The sequence below is a fragment of the Neovison vison genome, chromosome 8 (genome assembly GCF_020171115.1).
Source record: "Neovison vison isolate M4711 chromosome 8, ASM_NN_V1, whole genome shotgun sequence".
NCBI lineage: Eukaryota > Metazoa > Chordata > Mammalia > Carnivora > Mustelidae > Neogale > Neogale vison.
In genome coordinates, this window is record NC_058098.1 from 80,462,529 (window position 1) to 80,475,944 (window position 13,416).

At 39.9% G+C, this 13,416-nt stretch overlaps 1 protein-coding gene across 3 annotated transcripts in view; it reads left to right on the forward strand.

Moving 5' to 3' along the window:
- Positions 1 to 5,114: 5,114 nt before the first annotated feature.
- Positions 5,115 to 13,416, forward strand: part of VRK2 (VRK serine/threonine kinase 2) — a 115,751-nt gene continuing 107,449 nt past the window's right edge. For 2 of the 3 annotated variants that reach the window (XM_044264004.1, XM_044264006.1), the window contains exons 1-2: positions 5,115 to 5,251; positions 6,981 to 7,121. In XM_044264004.1, coding sequence (XP_044119939.1) covers positions 6,986 to 7,121 — 136 coding nt within the window. In that variant the 5' untranslated portion in view covers positions 5,115 to 5,251; positions 6,981 to 6,985. The remainder of the gene's footprint in view (positions 5,252 to 6,980; positions 7,122 to 13,416) is intronic. The other variant, XM_044264005.1, reaches the window with a different exon arrangement.

The window sequence follows — 13,416 nt, forward strand, 5'->3', positions numbered from 1 at the left end:
GTGTGTGTGTGTGTGTGTGTGTGTGTGTTTGTGTTTATGGTGAATCACTCATAGTCTCTAAGATCTATCAAAATAGCCTTGTTTGAAAACCTTGTTTTACCTATTTTTTCTTCTTCAGATGACTCACGCTTAAGTGCTTCATGTCTAGATTCTCTTTTCTTTCTTGTTTCTCATCGTGTTCATTCAGAAGACGCTCTTTCACTAGTTCCAAAATTTGTATTTCTATATTCTGTCAGTTTTCATCTTGAAACATACACACAGCAATATGCTCTGAATCATAAAATTCTGCATTAAAACCTAACACTTAAGAAAACCCCACATATTCTCAATACAGGTTTACCTGCACTTCTGTTCCCATTTTTATTTATGACAACTTTATTAACATTTTAAACTCATTGCTGCTTGAAACTTTATTTCATCTGTTAGGAAGATTTTGGCTGCAAGAAACATGAAAATCAATGCTAAGAGGCTTAAGCAATAAAGACACTTAACACTTCTCGGAGGAATCTGAAAAGTATGGTGGCTTCAATGTCAGTTGAATGAGTGATTCAATGAAGGTCTCAACAACTCAGATTCTTCCTGTCTTTCTCCTCAGACATTCTTTTAAGTCAATTTCGCTGTGGCATAATTTACATGTAATAAAATTTATAAATCCTAAGTGTACAATTAGGTAAGTTTTTACAAATGTATACTTATGGAGTCACACGACAGTCAAGAAATTAATCATTTCTGTCATTCCCAAAAGTTCCACAGCCCCTTTGCCATCCATTTACCCCTTCAAACGAGTCCCTGGGAATTTCAATAGAATTACACAATACGTACTCTTTTGTGTCTTCTTTCCTTTCTGTAACATCACACTTTGGGGATCTATTCAGGTTGTTGCTTGTATCAGTAGTTTATTCCTTTGTTATTGCTGAGTGATATTCCACTTTTTATTGCTGAGTGATTATCTGTTTACTACTTGATGGGAATTTGAGCTGTTTTCAATTTTTGGCTATCACCAAAGAAGCTGCTATAAATCGCTAAGAAAAGTTTTCATGTAGATACAGGTTTACATTTCTCTTGGGTAAGCACCCACGAACATGAATGCTGGGTCATATGCTAATTTTACATTTGATATGATAAGAAACTGACAAATTGTTCTCCGAAGTGAATTTAACACTTTGGAGCCTCACAAGCGAAGAGAGTTCTTCTTATTCCATATTCTTACCAAAACTTGGTATTTTTCTTTTTTTAAGATTTTATTTATTTATTTGACAGAGAGAAGTCACAAGTAGGTGGAGAGGCAGGCAGAGAGAGAGAGAGGGAAGCAGGCTCCCTGCTGAGCAGAGAGCCCGATGCGGGACTTGATCCCAGGACCCAGAGATCATGACCTGAGCCGAAGGCAGCGGCTTAACCCACTAAGCCACCCAGGCGCCCCAAAACTTGGTATCTTAACAGGGCTTTTGAAGAGCAAACATTTTTAATTTTGATTAAGTTAATTTAGGAACTTCTTTTTTTAGGCTTTCAGCTTTTGGGGTACATTCTAATTACAGAAAGTCAAAAGATCACAAAGATTTATAAAATCTAAGAGCATAAAGGATTTATCCCAGGTTTTCTTCCAAAAGTTTTATAGTTTTAGCTCTTGCATTTAAATTGAGATCTATGATCAATTTCAAGTCAAGTTTTAAATGAGGTGTGAGGTAAGGGTTGATTTTTTTTTTTCTTTTATTCTTCCTTTCTTTTTCTTTTGGATATGTGAATAAGTATTCTAACCTTATTTGTTGGACATTCTTCCATTTCTGGTGTATTAAATTTGTAATTTGTACCCTCATGGTCATAAAATGACTGCAGAAATTTTAGGCATCACATCCAGAATGATAACCAGAAGAGAACATCTCTTTATAGAAAGTGTCCAGAAAACTTTTCTTTGCCTCTACCTATACTTCACGCATACATACATACATACACCCAAACCAATCACTGGGAAGGTAATGGTACCATGATGATTTGTGTATTCATTTAATAAGAAAATGATGTGTTTTTTCTATTTGCATCATAGGGACTGGGAATACAATAGTGATTTTCAAACTTCCGAAATGTTGCCTGTTCTCATGGAACATACAATTTGCTGAGGAAGACTATTTGTCTATTTTCTAAATAAATAAGTTACTTGTATAATATGTTGTTGTACAATGCTAAGTACTAGGAGGAAGAAGGAAAGAGGGCTATAAAGTATTGTGGGTAGGTTAGAATTTGAGATTGGGTGGTTAAAAAAGGTCTCCCCAAGTTGACTTTTGAATAAAGACCTGAAGAAAGTGATAGGGTAGTCCATACAGATACAGACTGAAGAATGGTCCAGGCAAAAGGAAAAGTGCAGAAGTCCCAAGAACAGCAAGGAGACCACGGGTGGTTGGAGAAAGTAGTAGGAAATGGGGGAGATGGGGGGCAGAACATGTTGATCATTACAGATAGCTCATTCTCAGCCAGGAACAACTCTGACATTTATAAAAATTGGTAATTGTTGATTTTGGCCATCATAACTGGGTGGGGTGGGACTGCTGGGGAGGCCAGATAGATGCTAAATCTCCTGCAATGCTGAATATCCTAAAGGAGGTAGACCGCCTCCTGCCCCTCCTCCCCCTCTCGATAAAGGATCATCTGGCTCACATGTCAATATGGCCAAGGTTAAAAAACACCATTTTAAGTCATAGTAAGGATTGGCTTTTATTGAATGACTCAAAATGACACTAAAGTGTTTTCAATAGAAGAAAGATCTAATTTAAGCTCCTAAAGAGATCATTTAGCTGTTTTCTATGATATTCAGACTGAAGGCCTGGAAGGGTAGAAAATAAGACAGCATTTAGGAGGGTACTATAATTGCCCTGGAAAGCCATGATGGTTATTGGACCAGGATGGTAGCAGTAAGGATGGGGAGGACGGATAGATTCTAGATATATTTTGAAGGTTTGAAGGCTAATAGATTTTACCAACTACTCTAGACTAAATGTTTGTGTGCCTCCAACATTTCTGTCTTGAAAACTAATCCCCAATGTGATAGTCTGAGGAGATGGAACCTTCGGAGTTGATTATTAGGTAATAACATTTCCAGCCTTCAGAAGTGTGAAAAATAAATCTCTGTTGTTTATGAGCCACCTAGTCTATGGTATTTTGTTACAGTGTCCTGAATAAAGACACAAATGTACTCCATATATAGGTGAAGACCGGAGCCATGTATGACCCTCCAGAGTAATCTGTTGTAGCTGGTGCTGGAGCTGCATCTTCCCAAAGAAATTAACCTGGGGAAGTGGGTAGAAACCTGAACAAATTTGGAATGGGAGAAAGAATGTCCATATGGATATTTGGCTAAACAACCAATAGCATCTGTCACATATGCATTTTACGGAAATAAGAATGGACATTGTTGGATTAGTGAATCACTACCTTAAATGATGCAATTATTCCACACATAGACTACTGAACTTCTTTAAAAAGTTCAGTATTTATTTGTTTAAAGATTTTATTTATTTATTTATTTATTTGAGAGAGAGAATGAGTGAGCAAGCAAGAGAGAGAGAGAGAGCGCGCGCACATGGATACGCAGATGAGCCAGGGGAGGGGGCAGAAGGAGAAGAGGCTCCCTGCTGTGCAGGGATATTTTTCCGCACTCCAGGACTTCATCCTGGGGATCATGATCTGAACAGAAGGCAGCCGTCTAATCTACAGAGCCACCGGAGTGCCCCTAAAAAGGCTTTTATATCCACAGCACTAAGTGCTTTAAAATGTTTTCTCATGCCATCTTTCATTTAGTGACAGATGTAGGAAGTCCTAAAACCTTATTCCATCAAACTCATTAAAGGACTTTGATTTTCCTTTCAGTTTGCATTCCAAGTATTTACTCTCTTCCTACATAGGATGTTGATATATTTGATTATTGCTTTTGGAACATTTGTTTTGTCTACCTGAAAATATTAGAAGCTCACTATGAGTCTTTATTACGTGTTAGAAAACCACTTAATAATTTCTCTCACGTATCATCGTAATGTTTTAACTAATAACCTGCTCAAGAGCCTCCCTTTGACCAAATTCTACTCAGGCTTCCCAGAACTCTTTTTCACCGAGGGATGGCTATTGACGTCCATGTCCTCTCCACATTGTCAAGTTTCAGTAAGAATCCTCTTAAGTCAGTTTAGCCCAAATCCCGACTAACCAGAGCCCTCTGTATCTAATGGAGCTCCTCATCCTTCGCCATCCCCCGGGTGAATTCTGAACACCTGGCCCTGACTTCAGCAAGATTTCTGTTAACTCAGTTTAGCCAGAATACTCCCTATATCTCTGACATTTCTTCTTAATAATTTTCCATCCACGGACCCCCACCCCTTGGCTATAAAGTCCACTTTTCTTTGCTGTCTTTGGCACCGAATGCAGATTTCTCCCACTGCAACAGTTTGCAATAAAGTGTTCTTTACCATTTTAATGAGTGTTGTTATAAATTTTTTCTCTAACATACCTTATAACCTAAGAAACTGCGGTTATTTCCAGTTCACAGACAAACAAATGGAAGTTTTGTGAAATAATTACGTTTAGTCAAGATTATCCAACCAGTCAATAGGTCTTGCGCCAGTCTGTGTCTGAGACCTGGAACAAGGAGGTCTCAGGCCTCCGGGCTCACACCAGGCTTCTTGCCCTGGGAGGGCCTGACTAGTGCGACGAGTTGCGGTAAGTGCTCAGTAAAGACTCGCCCACTGATTTGGAAACTTTGGGGACTGGGAGAGTGCGGGAGGCCATAAACTCCTCCTACACAAATGCACGGAAGTGGTCTGGTGGCTCCTTGTGCAGACTCTGGAGGGCCAGGGTGTGTGTGCGGCAATCACAGAGCCCCCTTTCCCGACTGAGACCCCGCTCGCTCTTCCCCTGGGCGTCCCGTTCGCGGGCCTTAGGCCTGCGTCTCCGGCCAGAGCCTGACGGCGCCGGGCTCGCCGCGCGCAGGCGGCGCGGGTGCGGGGACGTCCGCCTGGGCCCTTCCGAGAGCCGGCTCGGGCGGGGCCCGCCTCCCCGCGGGATTGGAGGCCCGTGGCCCCGCCCGGCCCTCAAAGCCCGCGGGAGACGCCTTGCGCGGCCTGGCGGCAGGGGAAGCCCGGGGCCGGACCTGGGCGTCGGGCCGAGCGGCCCTTCTGCGTCCCGCTCTCCGCCTGCCCCGCCGCGCCGCGGGAGGAGCTGCCGTCGGAGTGAGCGCCGGAGCCTCCCCGCCGAGGCAGGCCCGGCTTACGCGGTTGGTCGCGCACTTTTTCCCCAACTCGGAGCGAGAAGCGGCGCCCCCTCCAACCCGCGTTCGCCCCGAGCGCCGGCGGGCGGTGTTAGGCGCGGGAGGGGGTCGGGTTCCGCGTTCCGCCGGTGCAGGGAGAGCCGGGGGCGGGAAGGTGGTGCAGACGCCGGCGGGCTTCGCGGCGGTTCGGGCCGGAGCCGCCGAGAGGAGAGTCGGGGGCAGGCGGGTGGTGGGCCGCACTGTGCCCCCCGCCCGTGCCACGGCCCGTCCGAGCCCGGGCCTGGCACGTGTTCAGGCCTCTGGACACCGGTCTGTCCCGGGCAACTCGTGTGGAGCGATTAGCATCGTAGCCCTGGGAGGAACCCCCAAGCAGAGGGGCTCCCTGCTGCGGCCGGCCTTGGGAGGAGGCCGCCGCTTGCCCCTGGGAACCCCGCCCAGGATGTGCAGTTTCAGCTCTCAAGTTCTGATGCCACGGACTTCCCTCCGAAACTGTGTTTATGCCCTGCTGCAGAGTTGTTCTTTGAGGACTTTGGGTTTTAAGTCCGCAGATGCGTTTTGGACACCAGTACGTATAAAGTATTGGCCAAGGGGAACCACCAGAAAACTACTTGAGGCGTAGTTCACCGAGTAAATTCTCTGCTTCCCTTGTGGCTGTGTTAGGAGGGCAGGTGACTGTGGTTACAGGTTTCTGCTGTGTTCGTTTGCTCTGAGACACTGATGCTAAGTTAAAGAGAGCAGGACATTGGATTAAAGTCAGTGAAAGAGGGAAGCCTTATTAAAAGGAACAGAAACTTTATCATTCAGAAAATGGAAAAGATTATACAGCGAAAACTTTACATTAACTTTAAAAGCACTCACCAGTTGAATTTTTTTTTTTTTTAATACTTAGAGGATTGTAATTACCTTCACATGTAGATCAGTTTCAGGAAGATATGCTGCGTGTGTGTGTGTGTTTCCCTATGCAGTTCTCTCTTCCAACTAAAAGTCTTTCACTGTGAAATCCACAAACCTTGTACACATGTAATTGATTAATCTCTAAAGCGGGGCAATTTTCAGTTTGGTGAGGGTGGGGAAGAAACAGGGTATAGAGAAAGAGAAAGACAGGATCTAAAGAAACAGAGACTAGTGTGCTAACCCTGAAACTGCCCCGTGGCCTTGTGCTCTGAGAAGTTATGTATCCACGAAAATTCTGGGCTTACTTAACAAATATTTCCTGAGTACCTGCTCTTTGTCCGTGATTTGACTCCCTGGCTTGGTGATATTTGTTGCCGTTGTCCATGTTTTCCTAATCCAAAGCTGTATTCTCTCCTAGTGACCAAAGACCTCATCTTTGATGCTTAACATTCTCAATGAAAGGAGTATTTGCATGTATATGATATTTATTTTCTCCTTGTCATTGGGAATTGTAAACTCATCTCTTAGAATGTATTCTGCATTGTTAGTGGGTATTATAGACTCCCCTAAATGAATTTTGGACATATTAAGTTCACATGTGAAGTTCACAAGATTTGTTTGTTTTTTAATATCAGTCTTTCTTGGATTTCAGCGTTGTAACATATGTGAGATTCCGATTTGAATATAGTATGTGGGTTTTTTCAAGTCCAGCTGATCTCATAACCCTAGTTTGTAGGAACCTGGGAAAGTGCCCTGTGGAAGACATTTTGAGAAATGTATTTTAGTTGGACTTTTTGTTGTTTTTATTTTTAATCACTTATCTCAGCCTTTCTGCCAACAGAAGTGATGCCACCAAAAAGAAATGAGAAATATCGACTTCCTGTTCCACTTCCAGAAGGCAAGGTTCTGGATGATATGGAAGGAAAACAATGGATGCTGGGCAAAATGATTGGCTCTGGAGGATTTGGATTGATATATTTAGGTAAAGTATAAGTTACCAGATATTCTTGTATATGTGACTGCAACTGTGATCATTTAGTATTTTGACAATTGAAACTTTGAATTATAATAGAATTCATAAATGTATTTTATTAAGTAACTGAGGATCATTAAAGTTTACCAGAATGTCTGGTTTAAGCCATGATTGAGCCCATTTCTTGCTGTGCATGACTTCTGGAAGTCCTTCCAGAACCTAGTTAAACAAAGTCCACCAGACAAATGCTAGTGTTGTTTTTTGAGTGTGTCTTTTCCTGGAAACATTGCTTTTTATAGCTCAGAAACTACACTTTATAAATCCAGACACTCTGTGAATCTTTATCATTAATATTTAAGTAATAGAGGGTTGTGGTCATTTCTTAACTAGGCTTCACTAGAGAATTGAGTCTTAATACCTCAAGGCATCTGTTGTATGCAAGGAAAGAACTTCTCTCCTGTGCATCTAGATGGTACTAGTTATTTGCTATCCTTCATAAATGAGAAAATAGACACAAAAACAAAAAATTATTTTTTGTGTTCTTTGGTATAGGTAAGGAATTCTAGTTGAATATATTTTTACACTACATTTAAAAAGGTTTAAATTATACTGAATTTAAAAGGATCGTTCAGGGCTACCTTACAACTGTAGTTTAATGATCAGAACACTCCATTACATGACTGGATTTAATGAATAAAATAAGATAAATATTAGTGATTAAAAAAATTACCCTCAAGGATAAATTCTCCTAAATGGATTGACTCATTACATCTGTTCTTATAGGAGTTTAAGAAGCTGGTAAAAGACCTCCACTGGGGGAATCTTGGATTCCTCCCTCATTAAACATTTCAGACAGTAGGGAAGGAAAGACTTTCCCTCTACTCTTCCTACGTTCGAGAGCTGGATTTATAAAATTAACTGACAGCAGGAGAAAAAGCTACATGAAATTACTAATTTTTGATGTTATGCATGGGGATATGGAGAAAAAAAAGTGAATACCCCAAAAAGCAGTGAGATATGAGAACTTATATACTGTCTTAATAGGGGAAAGGGACAGGGGATGGAGGTCACTTAAAGGACCGTAGATGATCTTTAGGAAAGATGAATGGGCCTTTAAGAGAATAGGTGGGGGATTTGATAGTTTGTGACAAAGCTTGTCTGGGAGTGGTGTTAATTTCTAATCTCTTGTGATAAGAGTTTTATCTGGTTGATGAAACTTCCCTGGAGGGAACTTAGAACAATTGAATCTTTTTTGGAGGATCTGTCTTCACGTAAATAAAGGGAGTTCAGAGAAAGCCTTTCCCTGTACTTCTTCCTCCTTGCACCCTCAGCCCCAAATAATCCTTACGGAAGAGGCATAGTTTAGAATGGCGTATTTCACCACAGTTCGCAAACATGTTTCATGTTTGGATGGATAAAGCTCCTTTTTTGATATAATTGTCATTTTCTAAAAAAGATTTTATTTATTTACCTGAGAGAGAGAGAAAGAGCAAAAGAGCATAACAGGGGAGAGGGTCAGAGGGAGAAGCCGACTCCTTGATGAGCAGGGAACCAGATGTGGGACTTTCCCCGGACTCCAGGATCGTGACCTGAGCTGAAGGCAGTTGCTTAACCAACTGAGCCACCTAGGTGACCCGTAATTGTCATTTTGAACAAATGAATGAAATTCAGTAAAAAGATAACTTATTAATCATCTCAGGGTCTAATCAAGTTGGCAAGATGAGACCAACACACACAAAATTGTATGGCTTAGAGAAAAGTTTCCTCCTCAAACGAGTCTGAACTTGCTCGAAAATTGCTGTGATTCTGAGTAGTAGGTTGAGAGTGCCATAAGCAGCACTGTTCAGGAGAAAGGTTATGTAAGCCACTTATGTAATTTAAAATTTTCTAAGAGAACCATTAAAAAGAAGAAAAAAAAAGATGAAATTTATTTCAATTATATATATTATTTAATCCAATATATCTAAAATAGTATTCCAATGTTATTAATATTTTAAAAAAGAAATTATTTTAGTTACAGTCTTTAAAATCCAGGATTTACCCAGTCACATTTCAAGAGCTCAATGGCTACATAGAGCTAGTGGCTACCATGTTAGATGGTATAGGTAAAGACCATAAAAGTGTATGTGGAGTCCACAGAGAGTAGATTCTTCATAGAGTAAGTGTGGATGGAGACTTTGAATTAGAGAGTTCTCTTGTACAGCAAAGAGCTAAGATCTCTGGTATACTGTCTTGACTCAAAGTAGAGATAGGAAGTTGAATAAATTTTTGTTGTCACTGAGCTATAGCCTTGGAGCTCAAGGCTTATCAGTTATACTTTTAGATTTCTAATTGAATTATTTGAGTGATTTCAAAGAAGTACAGAAAAGCATAGATTGTAATGCTCTTATTCCTTTCCTTTTTTTAAAAAATGGAAATACATAAAATTTTAATATGTATTTAAGTGGTATTTTAAAAATTAAGTATAGGCCTATAAATGTGGTTCCTGTTGTGAAAAAGAAATGTGCTCATGGGGCACCTGGGTGGCTCAGTGGGTTAAGCCTCTGCCTTGGGCTCGGTCATGATCCCAGGGTCCTGGGATCGAGCCCCATGTTAGGCTCTCTGCTCTGCAGCAAGCCTGCTTCCTCCTCTCTCTGCCTGCCTCTCTGCCTACTTGTGATCTCTCTCTGTCAAATAAATAAATAAAGTCTTTAAAAAAGAAAAAAAAAGAAATGTGCTCAGGCATGTGATCTATTTGTCCCTATTTAAATATAAAAAAAAAAGTCTTTGCTGCTTTTAGTCTATATCATGTATCATTTACTTATTTTTTCTTACTACCAAAATAATATGTTTTACAACAATGTTGATTTTAAAATTTATTTATTTATTTTAGAGAGGGGAGAGAGAGAGAGAGCATGAACCAGAGGGGAAGAGAGAGAGGGAGAGAGAATCTTAAGCAGACTCCACGCTGAGCATGGAGCTCAACACTGGACTAGATCTCATGACCCTGAGATAATGACCTGAGTCAAAACTCAGAGTCCTATGCTTAACTGACTGTGTCACCCAGGTGCCTCTGTTTTAAAAACAATTGTTAAGACTCCATATATTATACTGGACCCTCTACTACCTGAATGTTAGAACCTGGATCCTGGGAATGCAAGCAAGCGCACAAAACTGGGGAAAGATTTGAAGAAATGTTTAGCTATTTTGAGGTAGAGGCTCCATACTTCAGAATATATAATAAAACTGCGTGTTTCAGCGTGCCATCTAGAGTGGCACTTGTGAATCATAGGAGCAGCTCTTTAATGAGATACCATCAGCAATCAGTTCATTCAACTTAGTTTTTACTATTTTCAAAGCCATCTAAGCAAATGCATATGAAATTATGTCACATTTTTGCACTTTACCAGGTTTCTCATCATTTCCTGTACATAAGTGAAGAAATTTAGGTTTTCCTTAAGAACACCTTTGTGTGCAGCTACCTCCTTTCCATATGTTCTTTGTAGATAGACTGTTTAGGTAGACACTTCCTCAGGGTTTGTTGCCTGAGGCTGGGAAGAAACTGGCCACCTTGTCTAATTCATTGTGCATGTTCAGCTGTCTTCTAGCTTTGAGATCAGGAGTCATCCGCTGAGAGTCAAGGGGAAGGGATGGGAATTTTGCTATTTGCTCTTGACTTGGACAAATGTGCCTATAGCATTAATAGAAATAGTTATAAGAGGGAAAGGGAAAGGTCTGACTATAAGAACAAAGCCAAGGTTCTTTCTTTGTATATGAAAAGAATCAGGGGAGGAAGCTGGTTCAGGGAATGGAAAAATTGCTGTCATTTTAGTATCAATTAAGTGAAAAAGTTTCTAAACTTCCAGGGAAGGAGAGGGAACGGAGTTTGAATTCTTCTTTACTGCGAGGTGTGACACAGAAGCAAGCAAAAAAAAAAAAAAGGGGGAGAATTGTATAAATGAGGACATGGGTTTTGATGTTAGGCAAATCTGGATTGAATTCTGACGTCAGACTGAAGAAACTCAGTGACTCCCACCTAGTCACAAGACTTTGTTTCTATTCTGTATCACTGAGATAGTAATAATTGTGAGGATTAAATGAAGTAATATTTTTAAAGAACTTGGAGCTTAGTAAGCCCTTAAATATAATTTATTTTTTTATTTGGAAAATTCTATCCTAATGGATTACCTGAATCCTAGGTTCAGTGTCTGGTGCCACAGGGGTTTAGGAGGTGACAAGGACACCCACTGGACGGATTTTCTATTTATCCTGCCATGGATTGTGATAGATTTAGTTACCAAAGTCATAAACTAAGAACATCAAAAATGCCATTGGAAGACTATGACATTTTACTTACTGACCTAAATATTTTTACCCCTAAAATTTATAATAGTGGCCATGGTGACATAGTAAAAAGTTCTCATTTAAGTTGTATCTCATGTACTTCAGATAGGGAAGGTACTGGGTTTCAGAAATTAGTCAAAACAAATCCAGAAAAACAAAGTTATATGTAATAAACTTAAGCTGAATTCCTTTGAAGGATTATATGAGTAAAAACAAAAATGATTTATCTGTGGAAGTTTTAGTTTTTTTAAAGTGGCGCATAGCGATGACCAGTTAGCATCTTTGGAATGTCACACACAGAGTAGATGTTCAGTAGTTATTTGCCTGAGAGATTGAGACTGAGGTTGGGATATTCAACCTACACAAGCCAGCCTTCTTTATTCCCTTCCATAATTACAGATGTCACCCCTTAATTCCAGCCTGTAATTTTACAGAGGTACTATTAGTTTCAAGAAAAGCCCAGACAATTATTATATCATCTGACAGAATCTATATATGTTTTTTTCGCCATAAATCAATAGCATTATTTTTATAAAGAGTACACATTATTATAACTAAAATTAAACTCTGGTGAGGCCTTAAGATCAAATCACTTATCCATGGATAAATGTATGTACATTATCTAGGTGATAGTCATACATTTCTTGGGTCATGTTTTCAGCTTAGCTCTATTTCATTTTAGAAACATAGAAGAAAAGCTTTTTTTGTTGTTGTGTTTGTTTTTTGTTTTTGTTTTTGTTTTTTTTTGAGGGGAGTGAAGAACCAGAGTAGCCTGAGTAGGATTTTTAGAAGTTATCAAAGTTTAACTTACTTTTTGGTAAGAAAACAGGCTTCTATTTTTGAAGAAATAGAAAAGATAATTTATGCATGTGTAGTTTTTACTTACTTTACTTTTTTGTCTGTAGTAATGGATTCATTGTGAAGATACGTAGAATAATGTTCAGAAGAGTCCAATGAGGGCTGCCTGGGTGGCTCAGTGTGTTAAGCCTCTGCCTTCAGCTCAGGTCATGATCTCAGGGTCCTGGGATCGAGTCCCATATCGGGCTCTCTGCTGGCCAGGGAGCCTGCTTCCTCCTCCCTCTCTCTCTCTCTGCTTGCCTCTCTGCCTACTTGTGGTCTCTCTCTGTCAAATAAATAAAAATCTTAAAAAAAAAAAAAAAAGAAGAAGAAGAAGAGCCCAATGATAATGCAACAGAGTGGAGTAACTGGAATGCTTAGTGCTTTATTATACGTCGCTATATTAAGTGTTATTTTGGCAGTGTCTTATGGAGAAGGCTTTGGGATAAGCAGTTAGTCTTCTCTGACGCAACACAATGTTATGGTGGCACTAGGATTGTAACTAGAAAATTTTGCCAACAATACTGTGGGGGGTGAAAAGAAGGAGGAAATAAGCAGGAACACTGGAAACATGGTGTAGAAACATAGTATATATGGTAAAGTAGTTATCAGACAAAGGTGTGGAGAGAGATACAAGAGGAGAGAATCTCTGGGATTTTCGAATTCAGTACATTTGTTAGACCTTTATACAAGAAGTAAGAGTCTGTAGGAGACATTTTAATTTTGTATTTGCTATCCATATGCTATCAATTTTGAATTTTTAGAGAAAGAGGAGTGTTTATGTGCCAATCAGTCAGGAAATCTAAATATTTACAGAGGTTTGGGTTCTTTGTATGAAAAGAGAAAGTTCTTCTAAGGCTTAGCTTTTGCTTTTTCATTTTGATAAGTGTCTGATCTTCTTTTTATCATATATTATGGTTCTTCATTTTTAGCATTTTTACTGTCAAACTCTTGTGCCTTCAGGGAAGTTTTACAAACTGCTGCATTCTTCATTGATTTATATATTATGTTTCTTCTACTGCACCTGTTACTATCTTGTAACTGTTTATAGTGGTCAAGGTTTTAAAATTTGAAACCTATTGCTATAGGGAAATTTCTTCTTCATGAAATGAGCTCACCTCTATTGCCACACAATAAAAGAATC